This window comes from Tachypleus tridentatus, chromosome 6 (assembly GCF_004210375.1).
Source record: "Tachypleus tridentatus isolate NWPU-2018 chromosome 6, ASM421037v1, whole genome shotgun sequence".
NCBI lineage: Eukaryota > Metazoa > Arthropoda > Merostomata > Xiphosura > Limulidae > Tachypleus > Tachypleus tridentatus.
Genome location: NC_134830.1, coordinates 77,635,588 through 77,660,188, shown reverse-complemented (window position 1 = coordinate 77,660,188; position 24,601 = coordinate 77,635,588). Strand labels below are relative to the sequence as shown.

The following is a 24,601-nucleotide window of genomic DNA, read 5'->3' as shown; positions in this document are numbered from 1 at the left end:
ATCAATAGCGACGTTATTATCTGTTGGGAGATCTATTTATTTTTTCCATATATAATTCAAAAATCGTGTTTTGATACCCGCTGTTATCACAAATATTTCATTGTGTACCTTTGTACTTAATAACATAAAAGCACACACGCGCGCACTTATATATATAAAACTTAACTGCTGGAAATAATTGTAATTTTGACATTAACGTTTATACAGTACATAAATTTTTGGTGTACAATAATATGAAAATTAAAACTGAATAAGATTCTAGAAAAAGACTGACGAACCCGTTATGCATGCCTCAAAAGTGTCGTGTTCATTGGAAAAAAACAAAAACACAATTGACTTTCACAATAAGCTCAAAATAATTCCACTATCTAAATACTACAATCGAGGTTGTGTGTGCGTAATCAGTATTTCATTAATACAGACCCACGTATTTAAGTATAGCACTATAGATTGAACATAACCTATATACTTTATTACTGTAGTACGCCAACAGACTAGATATGTTCTAATTCTTTTATTTAACTCTCTTTGTTCTTCTAAAATTTTCTAAATTTTAACATATACATACATGTAGTAATAAAACGTGATGTTTTAATAATAGGACGCTTGTAAAAAAAATGGCTAGCTTCGTTTCTTTCTAGTTTAGGCCCGGCATGGCCAAGCGTGTTAAGGCGTGCGACTCGTAATCTGAGGGTCGCGGGTTCGCATCCCGGTCGCGCCAAACATGCTCGCCCTTTCAGCCGTGGGGGCGTTATAATGTGACGATCAATCCCACTATTCGTTGGTAAAAAAGTAGCCCAAGAGTTGGCGGTGGGTGGTGATCACTAACTGCCTTCCCTCTAGTCTTACACTGCTCAATTAGGGACGGCTCGCACAGATAGCCTTCAAGTAGCTTTGTGCGACATTCAAAACAAACAAACAAATTTTTCTAGTTTTTTATTTTTCCGAGTCATTTACCTATGATGCATGCGCATCTTCTTGTGGGAAAGATTTCTGTAAACTTAATCACTCTAAGAGAAATTATACAGTGATCTTTTCCACTTACGAGTCAAGTAATACCTTAAGGATTTATCTTTATTTTTTAAATAACAGTTTACAGTGACGTAGGCAGCGCATACTCTCTGGGAAGAATAATATTGTAAGACTGTGTATATGAAGCCATGTTTTTCTAATCTGGAACGGGTCATTATAGAAATTTAAGCTCTTACAGGTATTCGTAGATTTCTGAAAGATACGTTAAAGACGCTGTTCTCTGTTAGCATTTTTTTATTGTGTTTTGGATGCAACAAAGGTTGTTGCATTCTGTTTTACATTGTGTTAAGTCTCATTTTTTACCAAATTCAAACAGCAAATAGGTTTAGTTTGCCATAATTAGACAGCACAAATTCTAAACTAAACAAAATTTAAGAGAACTGTGACTTACTTCTGCAATACATTTTTCTGTCGAGCCTTCTGTTATCTTGAGGTTCTTATTTGTTTTGGGAATGGAAGTGAGTAGGTTTCTTACATATATAACTTGCAACTATGCTGTGTGTTGTGTCTAATTCACAGTAATAAACCAAATGATACAATGTTACAGTTAAACACCAGTACCACAAAGCCTTTCTTTTCAAAGCAATGATAAGAGCCGCAGTAAAACTTTTAGTGGTTTTTGACACTCAAGAAGTAATAAAATCCTTGATAAGTAAAATATTAACACTTATTAGTTAAAAATCTTCACAACTCCTCATTCTGGGATAACAGTAATTAAAGGCCATAAACTAGAGACTCGGTCGAGATAATTTCAAAGCAGTCACTTAGGGGGTATTTTATTTAAAGTAGTTTTTAGCTATACTTTAGTCTAGAAGACTGTAGTTGAGCGAAAATAATGAACATAGGCAAAGATGGAAACGTGGGTGGAATTATACTGTTAAACTCACTGAGTAGTCCAAGTTAAGTATTTCTACTCTTTTAATGCTACGAACACGATTTTGTTAAACACAACAGTAGCTATCACAATTAAGAAAGAACAGAACAAGAAAATTAAATATTTATCTTACCAAACTATAAGATTATGTAAATAGTTAAATGTATTAAACCATAAACAATTACAGGAATAATCAGGTATTAACATAAAGAGAGACAAACGACTCATGTCTAAATATATAGAAATGAATGGTAGTATGTAAACTGGTAGATTGGCAAGAGCTTCATCTCCTTTGGCATATGTTATATGAACTTCGTAGATGAAAGCAGATCAATAAATTGTTATGTATACACAATAGAAGCTTTTTTATATGCAAAAACGGCTCGTTTGGGTTGAGAAAATATATTACGTAGAAGAGCGAACAACGTTTCGACCTTCTTCGGTCATCGTCAGGTTCACAAAGAAAGAAGTTTGGTCAGTTACCTCTTTCTTTGTGAACCTGACGATGACCGAAGAAGGTCGAAACGTTGTTCGCTCTTCTACGTAATATATTTTCTCAACCCAAACGAGCCGTTTTTGCATATAAATTTCTCAACAAGTGGGTTTCTCGTCATCACTGATTAATAGAAGCTTTTCCTAGAAGCCTCATATGTACACTGTTAATATTTATACATCATTCTAAACGTAATAGTTAATTATAAGACTCGACAAAGTACCTACATTCACAATAAATCAATAAAGAGGCTTATTTACCAAACAGTTTTTATCAACTATAAAGAGTTCAACTGAGCTCATGCACGAACTGTATTTTTACCTGTAAAAAAACATTGTGCATTTTCCTCAACTCAGAACAGACAGAGAAGTTCGACAAATTAATGTTATAGGTTAAAGCACAGAAAATAATTATCTGTAAGATCTATTCCATAATAATACTTTTAAGTGTAAATAAAAGTCTCTTAGAATATGATTTTCAGGTTTGTAATTTCAAACAGAACACGCAAGAAAGTAGATTAGTATACCCATCAGTATCAAAGCGAAAACTACGAACAACGCCGAATTTAAGATGTTAATACCAGACTAGAATTGAAAATTCCGAAAAACATCGATTTTAAAATATTAACATAAAACTACAAAACAGCTAAGAATAAACATAGATTTAAAAAAAATGATCACCGAAAAATAGAATCTCTTTGTGTAAACAATAAGTAAGTCTAGAATAGTAATATTTTCGAAGGGGGCCGCAAGCCGCCTGCAGTGATTACCTGATTTAATCACTCGCATTACGATACAGTAGAGTGTTGTCTGTGAGTCAGTCAATAGACGCTAAATGATGTCACATAAGGTATGTCGGTAAAACGTGCGCATGTCATGAATCAGGGCAAGAATTATGCATTCTAAAAACTACGACACAACATGACATATGAACTTCAAAAGCAAGAAAATAAACATATTCATTACCCTTAATATTCATTTCACTTACTCTTTAAAGAAAAAACAACAACTTTGGGATCCAGAGGAATTACTTTTGTTAAAGTAATAGTTATTTGAAAAAATTCATGTCATCTGTAAGTTACAACTGAACATATGGTAATACTGTATGCAACAAAATGCAATGACATGTACTAAACCTACATTATCATTATTGGCAACTCTGCAGGAAACCATAAAGAATGATAATAAAGATGAAGTTGGTTGAGACGATGCAGAGTATTTTTATTTATAACAGCTTACAATATCTCAGATATAGTTATTTCATCTTCAGCAAAACCTAAAAATAATATTATAATTATGTTTATTAACCAATAATTTAGTAAGCACAATAACTAATTTACTTAAAATATTCAATAATGTGGGAAACCTAAGGAACTACAAATTAATGAATGTTACTGAAGTAGCAAAACTGCAAGATTTGGGGGACATCAAGCTTAATAAGTGGATTAATGTTAAGTGTAGCTTTTTAGTATAGTTTGAGTCCTAATGTTATATGTAAGTCATTAAGAGCTGAACAGTCGTTTGTTATCAGTAAGCCTTTTTTAATCCGATGTTGAAGGTGTGAAAATCCCGCAGTAATGATAGAGAAGTCATTAGATGAAATGTTTGAGACCTGTGAACGAACAGCTGAGAAGGTGAGTTTAAGTAATATATGTCCTCTGAATCACTGAATGTAAAAAACCACATATTACTATCAACATAATATTTACAAATGATTCACTGATTGTGCTGCATAAAATTCAGAAATGTTGATACACAGGCATATGATAAAAAAACAACAAGGTAACTGTATAGTAAGGCCATCGCCTGGATTCATGTGCCAGATCATGCAGGGTAAAGCTGAATGTGAAACCTGAGAGATTGACAAGAGAAGTTTCTATATAAAGTATAGATCAACTCTACCAGCAAGACAATGACCTCTTCTGCTTTAGCAAGGCAAGCATGGTTACTGTCAAACTATTCATTAGTAATCTAAGAGTTGATGGTGGTTACTAGCTTCCTTCCCTCTAGTCTTACACTGCTAAATTAGAGACGGCTAGCACAGATAGCCCTTGTGTAGCTTTACGTGAAATTCAAAACACACCAAACCAGTATATACTTCAAATAATAACGTTATCATGAATACAGTTAGATGTAGTTTCTAATTTTGTTTGCTTGAACCCCATCTGCTCAGGCATTATTTACAATGCACATCACGCGATTATAGTAGCTTATATCAACACTTTATTAAACTACTTTTTGTTCAAGTTATACCAGCTAGTATAGCATAAAATGGTAGCTAATAATGCATATTTTAATATTATATAAGTTTTATGTTCTTTTGTCTATAAAACAATATTTAAAAATTATATTGTAAGAAAGGTAATACATTTTCTGTAGGCATCCTATCTTCTCTATTTTATTCACCACTCTTCCAATAAATACAAACTTCAACGTACATTACTCAACATTACTCACTATAAAACCATCATTTCTCAGATAAATCATAATTTTCATAGCTTTTAAATTTGTCTGTCACACCTACACTTCAGGAATTGTTAGTAGTTTTTATTTTACATTTAATTCTATATTATATATAATAAGTAGAAAGCCAAGGTATTCATCTATTAAACTACATATTATATTACTTTGTGTTCTGAACAGAGAGTGCTAATTTCTCTTTTAATACAAGCTTTAATTTCGTGGAAAAGATAAAATTAGACTGGATGAATTTGTAGCAGCCTTTTCGCACAGTTAGAAAGACAGAAAAATTATGATACTCAGATGAAGTGCCTGCTTTTGCATATTATTATTCTATGTTTTTCAGTTTATTATTTAATTAAATAAATATTACTTTGTGCACTACAGCAATTAGTTATAAAAAGTATGGTTAAATGTTCTCAACAGTTGACAACAATTTTATCTTTGTTTTCATGTTATTCCTTTTTTATTAATAGAAAAGTAACTGAAATGTAAACATATGAATATCTTTAGATTAATTAAGGTTATAGTAAGTAAAATAAACAATAATATAATATAATATAATAAAAATATTTCACGATGTACGTACGCGAGAAACTGGGAGTAGCTCATGATTAATGCAATTCGATAGCATAACGTGAGCAACATATTCACCAAGTAATTTACAATTTACAATAGTGCGAATAGTAGTTACACACGGTTCAAATGACAATAAAACAATAAAAGTTAATTATAAATAGACATATACTGTTACGGGTTGCCCTATCCAGGGGCATAGCAGTATGTCTGCAGACTCACACCACTAAAAACCGGGTTTCGATACTCGTGGTGAGCAGAACACAGATAACCCATTGTGTAGCTTTGTGCTTAATTCTAAACAAACAAACAAAAACTGTTACGAGTTCAAAGCTTCTTAGGATAAACGAATGTAGTTTCCTATTTCAGTTGAAGTCGTTCTAGAAAGAAAAAGAAGCTAATTTATTTCAATTTTTTGGTAGTTCTCAGGCAGGTCAACTTGATCAACTTCATTTGGAGATAGGATAGAGAAAATAAAAAATAAAATGTAAAATTTTACTAAAAAACACTTGAAATGTATTTAGGAGGCTTTTGAATTTACATAAATGAAACTGGAGATTTTTGAGACGAAAAATAGTATTTTAAATCTTAACATGAAAATCACTTTACCCAAGAACTATTCAAAACAAATGCTCCATACATTCACAGATAAATCTTTTTAGTTCATTAAAAATACTTTACTAAAGAATATTATTTTTTGTATCTGAAATACTTATAATGTTTACTATTAAATTTCGTAAAAATATACATTTTATATTAAACGTTAGCAGTGTCAAATTTATAAAGACTTTGATTGAGTACAAAGAAGTTTTGTGGTGAATCAAATTGACCAAGTTCTTATTGAGAGACTTAATTAATTGAGTTAATAATGAAGAATATATTTTATATGTCACTGAAGTTAACAGCCAGTAAAGCCAATAAAGCCAGTTTATTTATTTACGCACTTTACTACTGTTATCTTCTTCTATCATAATAATATTGTTTGTAGATCATATGAAGCAACAAAAAAAAATCTCATGAAAATATCTTGTTTGTCTTAACAATTCTTTTACGGCACATTGTACTGCTATATTAAGATTAACAATCACAAAAAACGACGTTTTGTGGCACAGTAATAACTAAAATAGCTTAACTTATTCTGAGCTAGTTTTAGTAAACTGTAGAATTTTGCCCTGATCAAACAATTTGGCTGTAAGTTATATTAAATAATTGTACTTATTAGTGTGACAAAAAAACGTCATTTTTGTATTTAGTACCCTTAATTTGTCATAAAGATATAAAATGTAATTAATTATTCTTATACATTTTTTTTTACAGTGGATGTCGGACACATCTTAAATAAATTCATCACTTACAACAAAGTCAGTTGGATTTATATTATTTTAATCATGTATATTTAGCATATCTTTCTCTCTAGCTTGAAACATGTCAAACTCAAAATATTATTATCCACTTTAGTTAAAGCAAACTTCAGATATAGCCCGAAACCTTCATTATGATCCAGCACCACACATGTATGAGGAACTTGAGTGGGATCACAAGCACAACAATTCTGATTTCTAACTGTTTATATGACAGGGAATAGATATTCATTATACACTTCAAATAATAATTTTTTTAAAGTTATAATTGTTGCTATTAGATGTAGTTTCTGATTCTGTTTGTTTTATTTGATCTAGATACAAATCAATAAAATGGAACTGTTCTCATAACTAATATCATTTAGATTTTTATTAAAGTTATAAGACTTGATATATAATTGTTAAAATGATAATTTCAAGGTTTTATAAAACGTGTCTTTTTTATTGTTAGGTCATATATACACAACTGTTATAGTTATTCATTATCTTTGGAAGTACTTTTAATTAAACTTACCACTGAATATGTGGTCATGACAAGAAGGGAATTTTAGAATGGAAAGTTTAGAGATTTTCATACTCTATATGCGGTAAGTCAGGGACTTGTAAACGTATGTACACAAACAAACAAACAATACAAAACACATTCTTATATGAAAGTTAATTTATTCTTGACAATCTTATGAAAGGTAAGAATGAAAGTTTATAAAATAATAATTGTTACACATAGTTATCAATTTAGATCTTTTACAATTAAATTATTGTATTTTACTTAAAGGTTTTGGTAGGTACTTTTTTCAGGCCAAGTAGATGTTCTACAATACGTTAATTACAAAAACGAAGTATAATGAATTAGCGATGATTGTTTTACGCAGAAAATACCATAAAATGTATGATCTTGACAGAACTATTCCACTTCAACAATTACTGACTTTTCTCTCCTTTTCTGTAATTGCAACACATGTGATTAACATAAGTCAAAACACTATCAACATCATCAATACCTTATGACGTAATTCCGGTTCTTGTTTCTTTCGTCATTATTTTTTAATGTATGAGGAATAATGAATGTTTCTTTACGTTTTTTTCTTTTTAAATTAAGCACAAAGCTACACAATGGGCTATCTGTGCTCTGCCTACTACAGGTATCAAAACCCAATTTTTAGTGTTGTAAGACCGCAGACATACTGCTGTACCATTAGGAGACGATATTTCATTAAAACTGCAAATAATGTCGTAATGTGTTTTTGTTATGTTAAATGCCATTGATTTTGTTGAAGATGGTGAATGTATTCAACGATTGTCTGACTTCCTTGTAAAAACTTATTTTATATCATTATGGCAAGTATAATATTTTCATGAGATTTGTTTTGTTTTATCATATGATATACATATAATATTATTATTATACAAAAATAGTAGTTGTAAAGTGCATAAATAGATACATTTGTTTCACTGATTGTTAATCGCAGTGACATAAAAATCTATTCTTCATTATTAATCCAATTAAAACAAACAAAACCAGAAACGGCATCTAATAGCTTTAATGATAACGTTAAAATTGTTATTTGAAGTATATACTAAATGTATATCACATGTCATACAAAAACTGGTCTTGCAAAATTTATGATACTTGTCAAGCAGCTATGAGATGTGTTTTTTATCCACGTAAGTGAAAGCAATCCACAAATATAGCCATATACCTTCATCGTAATCCAAATTAACACATGTAATAGCTGCTTGATTACTCTCAGATTACTCTTCTACCAACGAATAGTTGGATTGCCCATTACATTATAATGTAATCACGGCGGAAAAAACGGGGATTCTAACCCGCGACCCTCAGTTTAGAAGTCAAGCATCCTAACCCCCTGGCCATGTTGGACCTTCTTCTACTGAAAACAATGGTAGTTACAATTGACAAATATGTGAGTTTTAGATTGAAAATAGAAAATATTAGCTTAGAAATATGTGCTATGAAATATTGAAAATATTTAGTTTTCTGATGAAGTCGTCTTTCTCTACATTGTCCTCGATAGTTTCTATGATATATATTTAAAAAAACAAAAATTATAATATGAAAAGTTAAATTAGAAATGTGCCCCCTAGTGCAAAACATATTGGATTTATAAAACTTGAAATAATCTATATGTATGTACTTGCTTTTCTTATTCTTACATTAATTTTACAGATATTTATGTTCTTCATATCTATAAAAGCAGGATATATGCATATGATTCTAATAAAGTCTTCTTTCTCTATAGTATCCAAGAATGTTTCCATTATAATTAAATATAAAAGCAAAGACTAAAAATCAAGCGAAATAATATGAAAAAGATAAACCTTAGAAGACCTCCATCTGCGCTCATAGAAAAGAGCACCTGGTGTTGCTGATATGATCCTATTATGAAACCTTGTGATGTGAACATAGCAACACGCCTATGCCCTATTCCTATTATATAGACTAGCAACACGCTCCTGCCCTATTCCTATTATATAGTTTAGCAACACGACCCTGATATTGTTGACGGATCAATGGTCTTGACGGGTGTCGAAATTGGGTTAGGTGATGTTTGCTTACTTCTGGCTCCCAACGGCCATTTTATCTACTTACTCGTTTTCAGATCGTTCTATTTCTGTATGTTACAAGGAAGAAAAGTACAAGGAAGAAAAGAAATAAAATCACGGCAATGTATGGAAAGTTTAATATAGAGTAAATTCAAATGTTGAGGTATAAAATATACAAGACTCTGATGGTTACAATAATTGGTTATAAGAATTTACTTTATGTGCATAAAACCAAATTGTGTGGGAGATTTGACAACAAAAGATAAAATGTTGTTCAAGGTAGCTTCCATTTATCCAACAGTGTATTTATACATACGCTGTATCTTGAAATTATCAGTCTACTTGACTAACAATATCAGAACATAGTTCTTTATCTAATATGAATGATATAATTATTAACAACGTAAACTTCCCACACCTGAAATAAAAAGACTTGTGGCACCTTGGGCTGACTCTTCATCGTTTTTCACATAGCACTGATACATTCCACCGTCTTCTTGTTTTGTTGGATTGATGTATAGACTTTCCGGAGTTGGAAACATAATTCTCTGATCCGCCTTTAGAGGACGCTCGTCTTTCCACCAGCTTATTGACACTATTGGGTAGCCTTTTACAGTACAGTTTATTAAAGCTGGATTTCCTAAATCAACTTCCTGGTGGTCAGGGTGGACAAGCACTTTTAATGTTGCTTGAATACAGTCAAAACAATAAATAACGTAAAAACTGCATATTCAAAGACATCTATATAGCCAAGTTAAAGTTTTGCACAGTACCGAGAACATATAATCAATAGTTTCTGATCAAAGTACACTACTTATTTATGACGGATTTAAAACTTAATCTAGCAAATATTGTAAAATAAAATTAATAAATTAGACTAACTAGGGGTATGCGATCTAAAAATATATTTTTATAATGATAAGAATGTTTAATATATAAGTTGAATGCCTTCACATTTATCACTATTATTGGCCGTGATCACAATAATATCTCATGAGGTTCGAGAGACTTAAGAAATTCAGCTTATTTCCAATCTCATAGACAAAATCATCTACGCAAGATAATCAAAATAATAATTATAATAATATATTAAATGTAAATTAGTAAACAAACATTTCATGCATTAAACATTTAATCTCTTCCATTCTAGGAAACAAATGAAACATAAGTTAGTTTATAGGCACATTAGAAATAATTGCTTGCTTCTCGTTATTTACTATATTTTCCGTTCCATAATATGTCCGTTTCAAAACAGAAAAACAACTAAAAGTTTAACAAACCCGAAAACCATAGTTTTGTTATAACGAATGAATTAGCTTGAATTATTAGAAAATCCTTTTCTAGCAGCAGATACGTGGATAATTAAATATCTCAATTGGCGAAGCATTTGTTTAGTGTTCTAGAGGTACTGAACTATACATCACAAGAGAACAAAAGCTTCATTAGAAAATATATCAATATAAAATACATGTTTCTCATCTACTCAATCACACTTAAATACTACGTTATTAGGAAAATGTTGTTCGTTCAAAACGTATAAAAGGATAGATTAAATTAAAGTATAGAAAGACGTGTTCCTGTAACCAGCAGCCACGTGACTACATATAATTTGTCTTCTAGGTAGGAAAGAGCCATTATTTAGTTATCGAAGAAAGAACAAAACAATTGCTAGATGTATGTGGTTGACGTATTTTGGCACTTCAAAGAACCATAACCACTAAAGCACATTTGTGTACTGTTCATTTCATACTCTCGTTTTGCTCACTTGTGAAACAATAGAAAATAAAAACAAATTTTAGTAGATGTTTACGAATTACTTTGGGAATAAATCTAATGCGGTAACGTTTTTATATAAATGAAACTGTTTGAAAAAATATTAATTAGAAAGCAAATGAAGGGTAAATAAAGAAGAAATTATAACCATGTTGCAACTGCAAACAAACTCTGAATATTAAACAGTATGTGAGAAGTAGTGTTGTCAAGCACAAATTTAATATATTAATTTATTGCACAAATCAGAACTAATCTCACGTAATAACGTTTCGGAAGAATATATATACAAACAAATAAACTTTTAATACTGATGTGTATTACTCAAACTTCAATATTTTAAGCAAATGGGTTATAAGTTGTGCATTACAGTTGTAAATTAAGTATACTTCTGAACAGTCTCTGTATTTGTTCGTTATGCTATGGACTTTATAGTGCTAAAGTATTATTTACCTACCTACAACATCAAGTTGGACGTCTCTTCTTTCTTGTCCAACATCATTACTCGCCACACAAAAATAGAGCCCAGTATCTTTAATGGTCACTTGTCGAATAATTAGCGTTCCATCAATTTGGTCAATGCGTCGATCCTTGCCTATGATGGCCATATGACCATTGTCCGAAATGTACCATGCATATCGCGGTGTTGGATAGCCATGAGCTAGGCAAGGTAAATTGACAGTTGACCTTTCTTTAGTTCGAATATTTTTATTAAAATGGACGAATAGTGGAGCCTGGGCGGCGTGTGGTTCTGCGGTTGTGGAGAAAGGAATATTATAGTTATTGCTAGAAAACCGTACAGCAGAAATTCAATGCAATGACTTTTATACAACCTTTTCATGAGTCTCATACAACAAATAAATAAAATATATTCGTGTACACACTTTTCCTTATTTCGCCAAAACCACTTGACATCCTAAAATTAAAATGGTTTAAGATAAATAATGAAACATACGTGTTTCCGTCTAATTTATTTTATTGTAGTATTTCCGATATAGGACAGCGTAAGAGCTTTAACGAGGGATTTATTTTACAGCCAAGGACTCCCTAATTGCTGCCATAGAAGATATGTTTCTTTTTATTTTATTTTATTTTTACTTTTTATGAGAATTATTTGAAAATTATGTACTTCACTCAAGTATGTAGTGACATAATTTAATAGTATGTTTAATTTTTATTATTAAGTAAATATTACTAAGCACAGACAACTTATTATGAGCTTCAAAATATTCAGTTAGATATTCATGATCGTATATTTTTTGTGTAAAATAGTATTTTATTAAACGATTCCTTAAACAAACAAAATTCTTATTTATCATATCAGTAGTTATTGATAAAAAAGAAAGATATATCCAGCCATCATTATTATATGTGGGAATTAGTGACTTATAAAAACAATATTTAGCATACTTTGAAAATATAAGTAAAAGAAAAGGTTTGTTATGAAGATTGCACAAATCCTAAGAACTTTACATTTCAAATTAGAAACTTAGTATTTCTTTAATCGTATATTATTGTTTTACATTGATTCATGCGTCTGTTTAATTAATAATTAAAAAGTAATACAACTATATAGCATATAGTATGCAAAAAGTGTTACTAAACGTATTTAATTTACACGAACACTATATAAAACATTATGATTATAGTAGAATTTTGAAAAAGTAGATATTTTAAAGCACGAATATAACACTCTATTGATTTTCCTCATTAATGTAAAAAAACGCCAAACATGTCTTTTGTTCTGTGACACGTAATAAGTAGAAACATGCTTTGATATAAGAATCTGACAACAGATTTAAGTTAGTATTCTATTAGTCTCATTAACAACTCCCAGATCTGTTTAAAAATTATAACTTTAAATATATTTAGTTCCAGTTACAATGTTGTATTTTAAACCTGAGTGATTTTGTATTTCGTTATGGCAAGTAAATGTAGTGGTGAAAAAGGAAATATTTGCAATGAACTTACGAATTTGTGTTTAACGCTGTATACACAAATGTTGCTCTTCATCGGAATGAATCAGAAAAGCATTCACATAGAATAAATATGTGATTAGAAAGTTAGCAGATTGCAATCGACGCCTCCGAGAAGAGGTCTCGTTACTAAAGGTATTCAGTTTGATATTGGTGATTTGCCAGAGTACAAGACAGAAAACGCAAGTAGAAATAAGATAGGAAAAGTTGTTTATTTGAAGTTAAGCACAAAGCTACACAATAGAATATCTGTGCTCTGCCCACCATGGATACTAAAATCCGGTTTCTAGAGTTTTAAGTCCGCGAAATAACCACAGTGTCGCGGGGGTGAAGGCAGTAATAGAAATAAAATGAACCTACCAAGCGCTTAAAGGTAAAAAAAACAAAAACAGGTGATAGCTAGACTTTTGTTTTTCTGTAAAAGTGATAAAAGTACTCATTCTGGAGAAACACTATGTACACAAAATATTGTCAGTATTTTAAAAAATATACCAAGGGAACAGGGGCGCAGATCCTGTGGGGAATAGGTGGGATACATTCCCACTTCATTTTAGGTGGGGGGTATGGTGCATACAATCACCCCTTCCTACAGTTTGGTCAGTTGAATTGTTTTATTGCATCACAGGCCTACAAATTGTGTGTTTGTTCTTGTGATTCTCGTGTTCTTACCAATCAAATTACATAATTAGATCTAAATGTAGACTTTTTCAGTAGCTGAAATGTACATATTTAATATAGGCATGGTTCTAAGCTTTTCGATCTAAGCGATAGTTCGTAAGTATCAGTCAGTAGGCCTAAGTATACATACAAGTATCGTGGCAACAAGATTACTCTGTGACTGCATATTTATAGTTTTCAGGTTCGCGTAATCAGAGATTACCAATTTGCAAATTGAACAGTCCACATTAGTGGTTGCAAAAATCATACCCCCCATCGGGTGTAAAAAATCTACGCCCCTGCATGGGAAACGTGGCTATTCAACCTTTTCAGCGTACTCAAACACCTTAGCTTTCGAATCAATTGCATGTATACTATAACTTAGTGATTAAACAACTGATTTATTAGGCATTTACGAAAATCCCTTATGAAAAAAGTAAAGTTTAGCTGAACACGATTGGCAATTGTTAAATGGCATGTTTAAGTGGTCATTTTTATTATTATTCCGTCTATATCTTTCTAAAGGTCCTGAAGAGGAAAAACGTGATGAGAAAACAAATAATAAATCTCACTTCTGAACTTTACTTTTGACAAATTTAACCCATACCGAAAGACATAACTTAAAAATTCACTCGTTGGTCAATCCCATTAACTGTTAAGAATATTGATAAATAAAAACATAATTTTCGTGTGGTTTTATATATTCGCATACCCACTGATAAGCAGCTCACATTAATGTTTGTGTACAGCGTTAAATTATCAACGATTCTCTTAAACTAATATAACATTTCTAGCAAGGATATAGACATATAAATTTATTGTTATCTTTCTTCATTCCCCTTTAACAAGCATTTATAGCTACATATCTATATATAAGTTTATAATTTCATCCTGTGAATGTTTAATGCATTTTCAAAGTTTCAAGAAAGTTTGAAGAAAAATACCCTTTAATGTCAAACCTTTTTCTTTGCGTGTTATGGTTAACAATAAAGCCGTTTGTATAACTATGCCTTCCTAATGCTACTGTTTCGATCAACATTATTTACATATGATTAATGTCAATATATCCATATTTATGGTGAACAAGAATGTGGGTGCCTCAAACGAAAATTCATCATTTTTCCAAGTTTCATTACAATACCCAACATTTCACGCCCTGTAAAAGTACAAAAGGATCCTTTTTAGCACTGATTTGTCTACTAAATTGATGAGTTTCTCGAAACAAGCAGTACACGTGTATGTGTTTGCACTAGCGAAACACGCAAGAAAAAGCATCTGTTCAAGATTCATTTAGTATGCTGGGCGGGACCACGAACAGAAAGGTAATATTCATCTTTTCTCATGGACAGTGAAACAAATAGGAACTCTTGCTTCCTCGAAGAAAATAACATGTATTATGTTTCTATATTTCTAAATTCCCACGAATAGTTTAATGCACAATCTGTTTATCGTTTCATAATACCAAAATCCCGCAACTATATGCACACGTTTAAATATCCTCGATAATTTTATATTGTCACCAGCTAAAAATGATTCCTCCTAAGCAACTTTAACAAAACAAATTCTGTATTCTTTACATTTTGCAACAAGATAAAGTAATGTGTAACTGTTGTGTTCGAAGCATCTCGCTGAAGAACAAACACGACCATTATAACTGAAGTATGCAATCTCAGTTGGTGTGTTAACACATATTCAGTAGTTATAAGTTATTTTAATATTCAGTAGAATTGACACTGTTTAGTATTTGCATTCTAGGCCAATTATATTATATATACTTTGGCTAGTGTTTGTTGTTTGCCATATTGTTACCAGCATCTAATATTGCTTTTTCGATATCATCTTGAACAATACGCAGTAATTTACCTAGTTGAGGTTATGTTTCGTCTTGAGAAATACCAGAGATGTAGCTGTTTTTCCTATAGCTGAGAATACAAATACACTTTCAGTATACTTCTGAGTACTAAAAACGTAGCAGAATTATTTCATATTTTGTGTTAAAGTGTGTGCAATTAACTTTTAACTCGTTTTATACGCCGTAAGAATATGATAAAAAGTATTTTCATTAAATACCAGAGATCAATAGAGCCTTTAGACTACTTGAGATATTATATACAAACCCTTAAGTTCAAACCTATTAAAAGACACTTTTATGAAAGAATAAAATGTAAGTTTATGAATAGAATTTTATAAAGAACTTGATAATCATTTAATTTATCGCAGCTATTTGTCTTCCTTGGTATTACGGATCTGGTCAGTTTTTGTTTCTTGTATCAGGAAATATTGCTTGAGGGCTGTGATAACTACTGAGTTTTTTATTAAAACGTAATTAACATTTCATAAAATTACTTGTATGGATACCATAAAATAAAACGGTTAATATATCGTACACTAATTGTAACTTAAGAAACACAAATTTGAACTAAATGTTCTGAGGTTTAGAGCTTGCATTTCTCAGAAAGGATTTAAACTTATTCGGCCCAACCCATGTCTCTGATGAATTTAGGTTAATATTCTAATTCTGAAAACTAGAGGTGAGAGTGAAGCCCAACCTATCATTTTATTTGCCGCTTATCACTGAATTATTCTGGTTTCGAGGATTTCCACTCCTCACCAGTAACCAAAGCAAGGGCACACTGTAAAACTTAACTACTTACAATAGTGGGCTATGTATTATATGTATTAGTATAAATGGCCCTCTCAAAACAAATAAATACCAGATTCTGGTTTAATGACCCTAAACCATCATGGTTAGATGATCTTCGAGGCTCGTTTTATTCTATTAGATAAACACGACTGCTTACATTTAATGCGATTTTGTGACGAAGATGATTTAAATATAACAAACACCTTTATTAAATGTAGTTATTTTTCAAAGTAATTTTATCGCAGATTTGTTTACGTAACTGCTTTCTAATGATACATTGTGTAGTTCAACTGTTGAAATTTGGGGATTATTGTATTATTGTATCATCTTACTAGACCCTTCTAAGTCTTTCTTGTTATTTTAATTGAGTATTATGAGCCTCACAATATCCAAATTTGTGTGGAACGTTCTAGGACTCTATCGTGCTATAAATATGTGTCCAAAAGGTACTTAGAGTTGGTTAGTTACATTGATAGATGTAGAATGTGTGATTGTAAGTTTAGCCAAAGAAAAGTGTATGCTGGCGATTTCGAATGTGAAATTATAACATGCGATATTGAAATAACAAAGTAGAGAAGAAATAATTTATCTCATCAAATTGTGTTCTATGGTAACTGAACCAACTTTTGTGGAATTTGACAAAGAAGAAATAATTATTTAAAACTCTGGATTCAACCGTGGTAAACAACAGTTATAGTGATGACTTTAGAATAAACTTATTACACATTGTACTGTAACAACAAAGTAAAGAAGACTAATTCATCTTGTCAAAGTATATTCTAAAGTAACTGAACCAAAGTCTACGGACTTTAACGAAAAAGAGACAATTATTTATAGCTCTGGAAACAACTGAGATAACCAAACATTTGTATATAGGTTTGACTTGTATTCTAATCACCACAGAGAATGAATATTTATATAAGTTTTGAGCAATATGTGGCATTGATGATAGTAAGTTATTGTTCTAAATTATTCTGAAGACAAGTTATTTAAAGCAATATAAATAAATATTAAGTCCAATCTATTATTCGATATTTCACTTGTAAATAAGGTATACTGGTTTCGGGGGATTCCACTTCTTATTAAGTTCCTGTGGTGAGTAAAACACAACTCAAAACACTTTACTTAAAATTCATGATAGTTAGTTTAAAGGAACAAAAACATAAAATACATTTTTTCTACCACGACTTTTATACATCAGTAAGAAATCTAAGACTATTATTGAATAAATTGTTAACTCTTTTTTTCATAATTAACAAAAACTGAAGAGATTATTTTTTCCTTTAACACGGCATGGCCAGGTGGTTAAGGATATTTGACTTGTAATCTGAGGGTCACGGGTTCGAATCCCCGTCCCATCAAACATGCTCGTCATTTCAGCCTTGGGGGCGTTATAATATAACGGTCAATTCCGCTATTCGTTGGTATGTTGGCGGTATGTGGTGATGACTAGCTACCTTCCCTCTAGTCTTACACTGCAAACGTAGGGACAGCTAGCGCTTGTGTAGCTTTGCGCGAAGTTTAAAATAAATCAAGCCATTTTTCCTTTTTAGCACGGTACTCTATCTTTAATACTAAGTTTTAACAGTAGTTACTATATTTGTTAAAATTACAAAAACAAACAACAATACCAAAAAAGAAACAAATACAGGGAATATTCCCGCAAACATTTTTTTTATAGTGTGATTGAGATGAAATCAGAACAACATTTTCAAAAGAGAATTGTAAAAATAAAAAGGGAGCCATAGTTTGAACGCATCGCTAAAATAATATTCTGACTTGTAAGATATTTGTATGATTTGTTTTTGATCACCTGATATCACTTTAATCTTTCAAGTTTCTTTTCAATCACTTCAAGAGTTCGTTTCTTTCCACTATCGTATTCGTGCTTATGAAGTAAGCTAATATATTCTGGGTTCCTGTTACCGGTTTAGACTATTCAGTTCGCTTCATAAATAAGTGAACTACATCACTGTAGAGCGTGGGCTGTTGTTCTCTCACCTAGTGATTAAAGGTGATGTTCATTTTAGGCTTACAAACATTTATATAAATAATGCGCATGATGTTTTATTCAATGAAATGAAACAACTCAGAAGTGATAGACACATTTGAATTACCGTGCTCAAGTGTATAAGTTAGATTGCGTCAAAAAATGTAAAGAAAAAAGAAACTTTGTTGGATGTACATATATTTAATTAAATAGATAGACTTTTACGATTGGATATATATACGTTTGTAGAAAGGACACAAATTATGGATAAATATGCTTTAAACATTTTCGTACATATAGGGGGAAAGACATCAAACCTAAATATATATGAAGCTCGTAGAAGGAGAAAAACACATAGAACAAACTATGTCTTACCCAAGTACTTATAAACAGACGTAAGTTGCATCACATTCATGATAATCTAATGATATTTTTCAGTTTTCATTTCAATTTTAATTTCTGATTATAAATTAGTCAATAAGGTTCAAGTGATAGACGACTTCGAAATTCTTTTTACTTTTACACTATGGTATTGAATATCAGTTTTGCAGGTAATTATGAACAGTTTGGAGATTTGGTGATACGAGAAATGTTCCAGAGAGATTTATGCGGTTCGAAATTTAGCTGCAAATAGACAGGTTTACATCCAATAGTAAACAACAACTTATAAGCATAACGAAAATTATTTTATGTTGAGTACAACACGTTTCAAAAAAACAGTAGTCTGTCTTCATAATACATATAAATATGCTTCCATACACGAGTCCGAGCCTATATCTCTTTCTTCTTTTGTTAACTGTTCACAATGAACGGCTTAAGCCGAAAACTGAGATTTCTGTTTATCCAGCAGTCATTCGAAGGCCGTACAATCGTAAAAAGAGAGAAGTATGGAAAATATACCAGCATAATGCTTTAGAATCATAAAAATAAAGAGTCCAAAATCAGACCAACTGTCTTTATACATTCTATGTAATGTTCACACACGCAAACTGAACGTTACTGACAAGATTGAACTGTAAAAATCCTCTGTAGGAAAGTTTGAACACGAGATAGCTATATCATAGAATTTTTGAAAAGTTAACCACTGTCTATTTAGCTTTCAGATTTGGGGACAGCTTTGATAAACTTTTTCCTGATCACTCTTTGCTTATTTTGTTTGACAAAGTTTAAACTGACGTTTCTTAGACTTTACGGAATTTTACAAAGCTAGATTCATCATCGATATTTTTTTATATTTATCTGCAGAACCTATCTTCATAATAGACAACAAGTTTAAGGGATCGAAATATCGTGTCTGAAAAAACTTATTTATCGAATCGATGCAGTTGTTTAATAGAAATATAGAATAGTTTTTTTACTAAAACACAGTTATATAGGCCTAAAGTCAGTCTACTAAACCTACCTTAAACAGATATCTAAGATTTCTAGTAATTTTTATTTGTTCATAAACATATAAATTATTTTATTCTAACTAATACTTATTTTTAATATCCTTTCATTTGTTACAGTGCCTGTTTTGATTATATTTTAATTAAAACGTTTTTGCCATGTGTTTAGGTTTAATGGCGTTTTGACTAGTACTTCAATTATTTTTGCATACTTCAGATTTTGAGATTTTTCAGCTAACACTGTGTTTGATATCTTTTTTATTTTCATAATAATTTCATAAAATAGAACAGACAAACTGATAATCTAATACAAAGGAAAGATTGTTTGTTTTAAAATTAAGCACAAAGCTACACAATGGGCTATCTGTGCTCTGCTCACCAGGAGTATCGAAACCTGTTTTTGTTATTTTCGGTGTGAGTGTATGTCTACACAGTGAGACATACTAATGTGGCACTGAAGGGCGAAAGTATAACCACAATGTATAGTAAATAAACACTGTGAAAATATAGATAAATCTATCATATAATCAGTAACAAAGTCGAACTCTCATCCTTATTACATAATTATGAGTAACATTGTTTTCAGATTTATTTGAGGAAATGATATGCGCATTTAATTAGACAATTAACACAACTGTTATGCCCAAATATACATTACTAATCAAGATCAAAACGTATTTATATTAAAGTAGGTGTTTTCAGTGTTTTATGCACAGAAATTATAAGCTCCTTTTACTCTTTAATAAAACACTTTTGTTTACTCAGTAAATAAATAGAAATTCAGTTAACTCTGTGTTAATTCTAGTAACAAAAACGACCTTATAACACCAAGTTTGTTATTTTTTCCTTAGCTGAGCACTCAACATTTCGCTTTACTGCTTTTAAAGGAGAATCTTACTAAAATACAAACGAATAGTGCATTTCACTCTAAATTACAAATTGATACAACAAAAGTTAAGATGAAAAAGGCCCGGCATGGCCAGGTGGGTTAAGGCGTTTGACTCGTAATCTGAGGGTCGCGAGTTCGAATCTCCGTCGCACCAAACATGCTCGCCCTTTCAGCCGTGGGGACGTTATAATGTTACGGTCAATCCTACTATTCTTTGGTAAAAGCGTAGCCCAAGAGTTGGCGATGGGTGGTGGTAACTAGCTACCTTCCCTCTAGTCTTACACTGGTAAATTAGGGACGACTAGCGCAGATAGCCCTCGAGTAGCTTTGCGAGAAGCTCAAAAAAACAAACAAACAATAAGATGAAAAAGAAAATAATTATTATTAAAAGCACCATCCTTTGCTTATCTTCAGTTTTGATTGTAATTGTTCGACCAGAAGAGCTTCTTTAAAGTTTGTCAGTCTATTTTGTGGCTTTTATAAAACATTTTAAAGAGAATAGTACATTCATATCAGGAATTATTTGTATATGACTGGTTAAAGTTATCTAAAGCTGCTCTTCTCTCTTAAAGTAATTTATAAAGAAAGTCAATATGCTTTTTTTATCCTTGTGTGTAGAATTACGTTTTTACCATTGTACGTGCGATGACAGATGTTACACGTAACTTGATAAACAACATTGAAGGAAAGGCGCCCATATTTAGACTGCAAAAACATTTTCATAAGACAGTTGGCTTATTACATTTTAGGGTAGTGTACTGAGATTTTGAATTTTGGCTTTCGAGGATTGGACCTTACCGTTCTATAACTTCAATCGGCATCTTAGATGTTTTTATTATAGTTTTTATTCCTTACAGATATCTTCGTCATTTAGAAACACTGTAAAAATAACATTTTTATAAATTTTTCTTCCTGATTTATTTTTTATTCATGTAAAAAGCGCGTCAGGGTCGTTGGTGTAAAAAGGTTGGGTATGCATAGTTTTAAATAATGTTTTTGTTTCAGAGTGTGCATTTTTCACTACAGTTGCGATCGAGTCTTTCTAATTGCAATAATTAGAATAATAGCACCTTTCTTGGAAGCTTTTGGATGATAAGAGTTGAAGTCAAGAAATAAGAGGTTTTTTTCATTAAGGAACGTCAAGAAAATCCACACTCTTTTTGTTATTCGAATGATAAAGGATTTATGAAACTTAGGAAGTCCAAAAATGTGATTAAAGAAGGAATATCGTGGTTCCATAGTCCAAACACTTCCAAGATGTATCTAAGCTAAAGATCAAGGCTGATGTTCCTGTCTTGATGCCACTTTTTAAGCGCTGTTGTTTCAAAACAGTTCATAAATATTTCAACATAAATAACAGCAACTACATTACCCATTGAGACAACTCTCACTTTTTAAAGATACAGTTTGTTGTCACAACGGAAATACCTATTATGTAGGATAAAATGTAGGATTTATCAGATAGAGTTTACTGTCAGTTCTTACATCTCTAGAGTGTTTAAGTTATTCAATATGCATTCACACATTCAACATTGGTAGTCATATTCTGTCTGTATAGATGGGTACAGATCTACATCATTTAGTGTAAAGAGTATTCTTGTGTTCATCACTAAGTGAGATACATCCTTGTTTCGGGATAGTGTTCTGGAACGAAGTTTAGTAACGGCGCAAAAATTGTACGCCTAAGCCAAGGCAGTCTTTCAGTGTCACTGCCATATGTTGATATTATTGGTCTGAGTTGCATAACTGGTTTATGTTCTTCAAACAATATAATTTTCAAATGTGACTCATGGAAAATTCAAGTTCATCTAGAAGCTTCTTAGAGTGTTCTTTTATAAGATAATCTCTTTTACTCTCGTCTCATTTATAGTGGGGTTACTGTTAAGTTGAACAAATATTTTTTGTTCGTAAATGTTTCTGCTCACAACCTCAATACCTTTGCTTTTGTCAGATTCTTTGATGACGATATTAACTTTTTATGATCTAATTGTTCCTGGAGATATAAGTTAGGCTTGGCCTGAAGATTTTTATACAACGTTCCTGATCTTTTCCCTCACATCAGTGATTTTAATATTTTTATTAGCATGAAGTGGTCGTCATTTGTTAGTAGGATGCTTATTGAGAAAGCTGCATTACTTGTTGCATCTGTAGTTGAGCAAATTCCACTAATGCTAGAAGTTGAATATTTAATTCATAATATGCAAATTGGACACACTAAAAACAGATTAAATATAACACATAAAACAGGATTTTTTAGGAAATAAAATGATAAATTATTCTGTTTTCTAGCACTCTTTCAGTATCAGAAACTTAGTGAAATAGGCTTAATAATTAAATATGTAAAAGTAGATTGAACTTTAAGCAAGCAACACAATAACTTTTTATTAGTAACTTCTAGAGAGTATTGGGTATATATCCGCAGTTATTGACGAAATAATCGTTTTTGGTAAACTTTCTGCAGCTATTTTCATGATGTTACTGTTCACACTAGAACTATTATAATTATCATTTTACAATACATTAACTAAAACTCCTGGGCGGCTGTTTTAATTTATAGGAGGACTAGAATGGTTGAATAAATTATTTTTATGGATAAATTTAGTGGTTATGTTACTGTGCCGAGCTGCAAATTCGAGGGGCACTGTTTCGTCGCTGATGTAACATTATGCTTAGAATGTTGGGTATACGAGTGCATTATGAGAGTAACAGTCAAATTCCGCTGTTTGATTGAACTAATCAACACTTGGCGGTAGACACAGTTGACTTCCCTTCCCTCTTTTCTATTAGTTCAAAATTAACTTTTAATCAAGTATCCGAAAAAACGAACAAACACCAAACATATAAAATATAATGTTTCAAAACTTTCACACGATATTTACCTTAGAAGTGTGCAGGGCTTACTTAAAAAAAAAAAAATAATTATTTTTAAATCTTAACTTAGATTACAGCATTTTACAGGTCTGCAGAAAGAGCATTAACTTTAATAAAATCGAATACAGTTTATGAATTTAAATGTCCAGGATTTAATTCTAAGTATACTGGACCAACTTAAACCACTCATAAAATAATAGGCATATTTTTTTGATAGAAGACAAATTATGTATACTTAATCATGCTCTCCGACGTTCCGGTACACCATAATTTGTTTGAGATTTTTCAAAAGGGAGTGATGAAAGACGATTTTATACAAAGGATACTTTATTGGTTAATAGATCGAGACACAAAACTTAATGAAATACGTTTTTCAATTAAGCTATTATTAAAAATATAATCAAAATTGTTTACTTTTGAAAGGCTATTCATTAGCTCTTAAATATGGAATATGGCTTTGTTATGGTAAGTTTGTTTTTTTAAAAAGTTTGTATTTTTAATTATTTATATTATAACAATAATAGTTTGTGATAAAGCTTGAAAAGACTTAAATTATGTACCCTTAGAAGATCAGAGTTAATGTAATGTAAACTAATAATAAGAACATTTTGTCTATCCTTGATACACCAAAAATAGAATTAAGGTTTTATAGCCTCGCAAAAGCATGACTTTCTACGTTATTTCAAAAACTACTACATAACATATTGCACACATATTCGTATTGATGTGAAACGAAAAACAAAATCTTAATGTATTTTAGTTTCCTTCTTACCAAAAAAGCATTATGAGTTGAAGTGTGATAAATATTTTAGCCTTTGTTCCAATACAGCGAAAGTAATATTAAAAATTTCCTGACAGAAATAGCAAATAATACATTATTGTAGTACATTGATCCATACCAGAATTATGACAAATATTCTTAATATAAATAACATATGTCAAATAACATTTCAAACACTATCAATTTATTTTGGTGTGAGAATAAAGTCTACCACAACTTCGTTTTGATGTAAACAGCTATTAATATTTCTATAGTATAGTATTATAATGTTTTGT

General features: G+C 31.1%; 1 protein-coding gene across 1 annotated transcript in view; it reads right to left on the bottom strand.

The window, feature by feature from the left end:
• The window catches only part of LOC143251645 (cell adhesion molecule Dscam1-like), a 111,958-nt gene that overhangs the window by 58,289 nt on the left and 29,068 nt on the right, over nucleotides 1-24,601 (bottom strand). The window contains exons 4-5 of the mRNA XM_076502908.1: nucleotides 11,588-11,881; nucleotides 9,779-10,048 (exon numbers count right to left, since the gene is read on the bottom strand). Coding sequence (XP_076359023.1) covers nucleotides 9,779-10,048; nucleotides 11,588-11,881 — 564 coding nt within the window. The remainder of the gene's footprint in view (nucleotides 1-9,778; nucleotides 10,049-11,587; nucleotides 11,882-24,601) is intronic.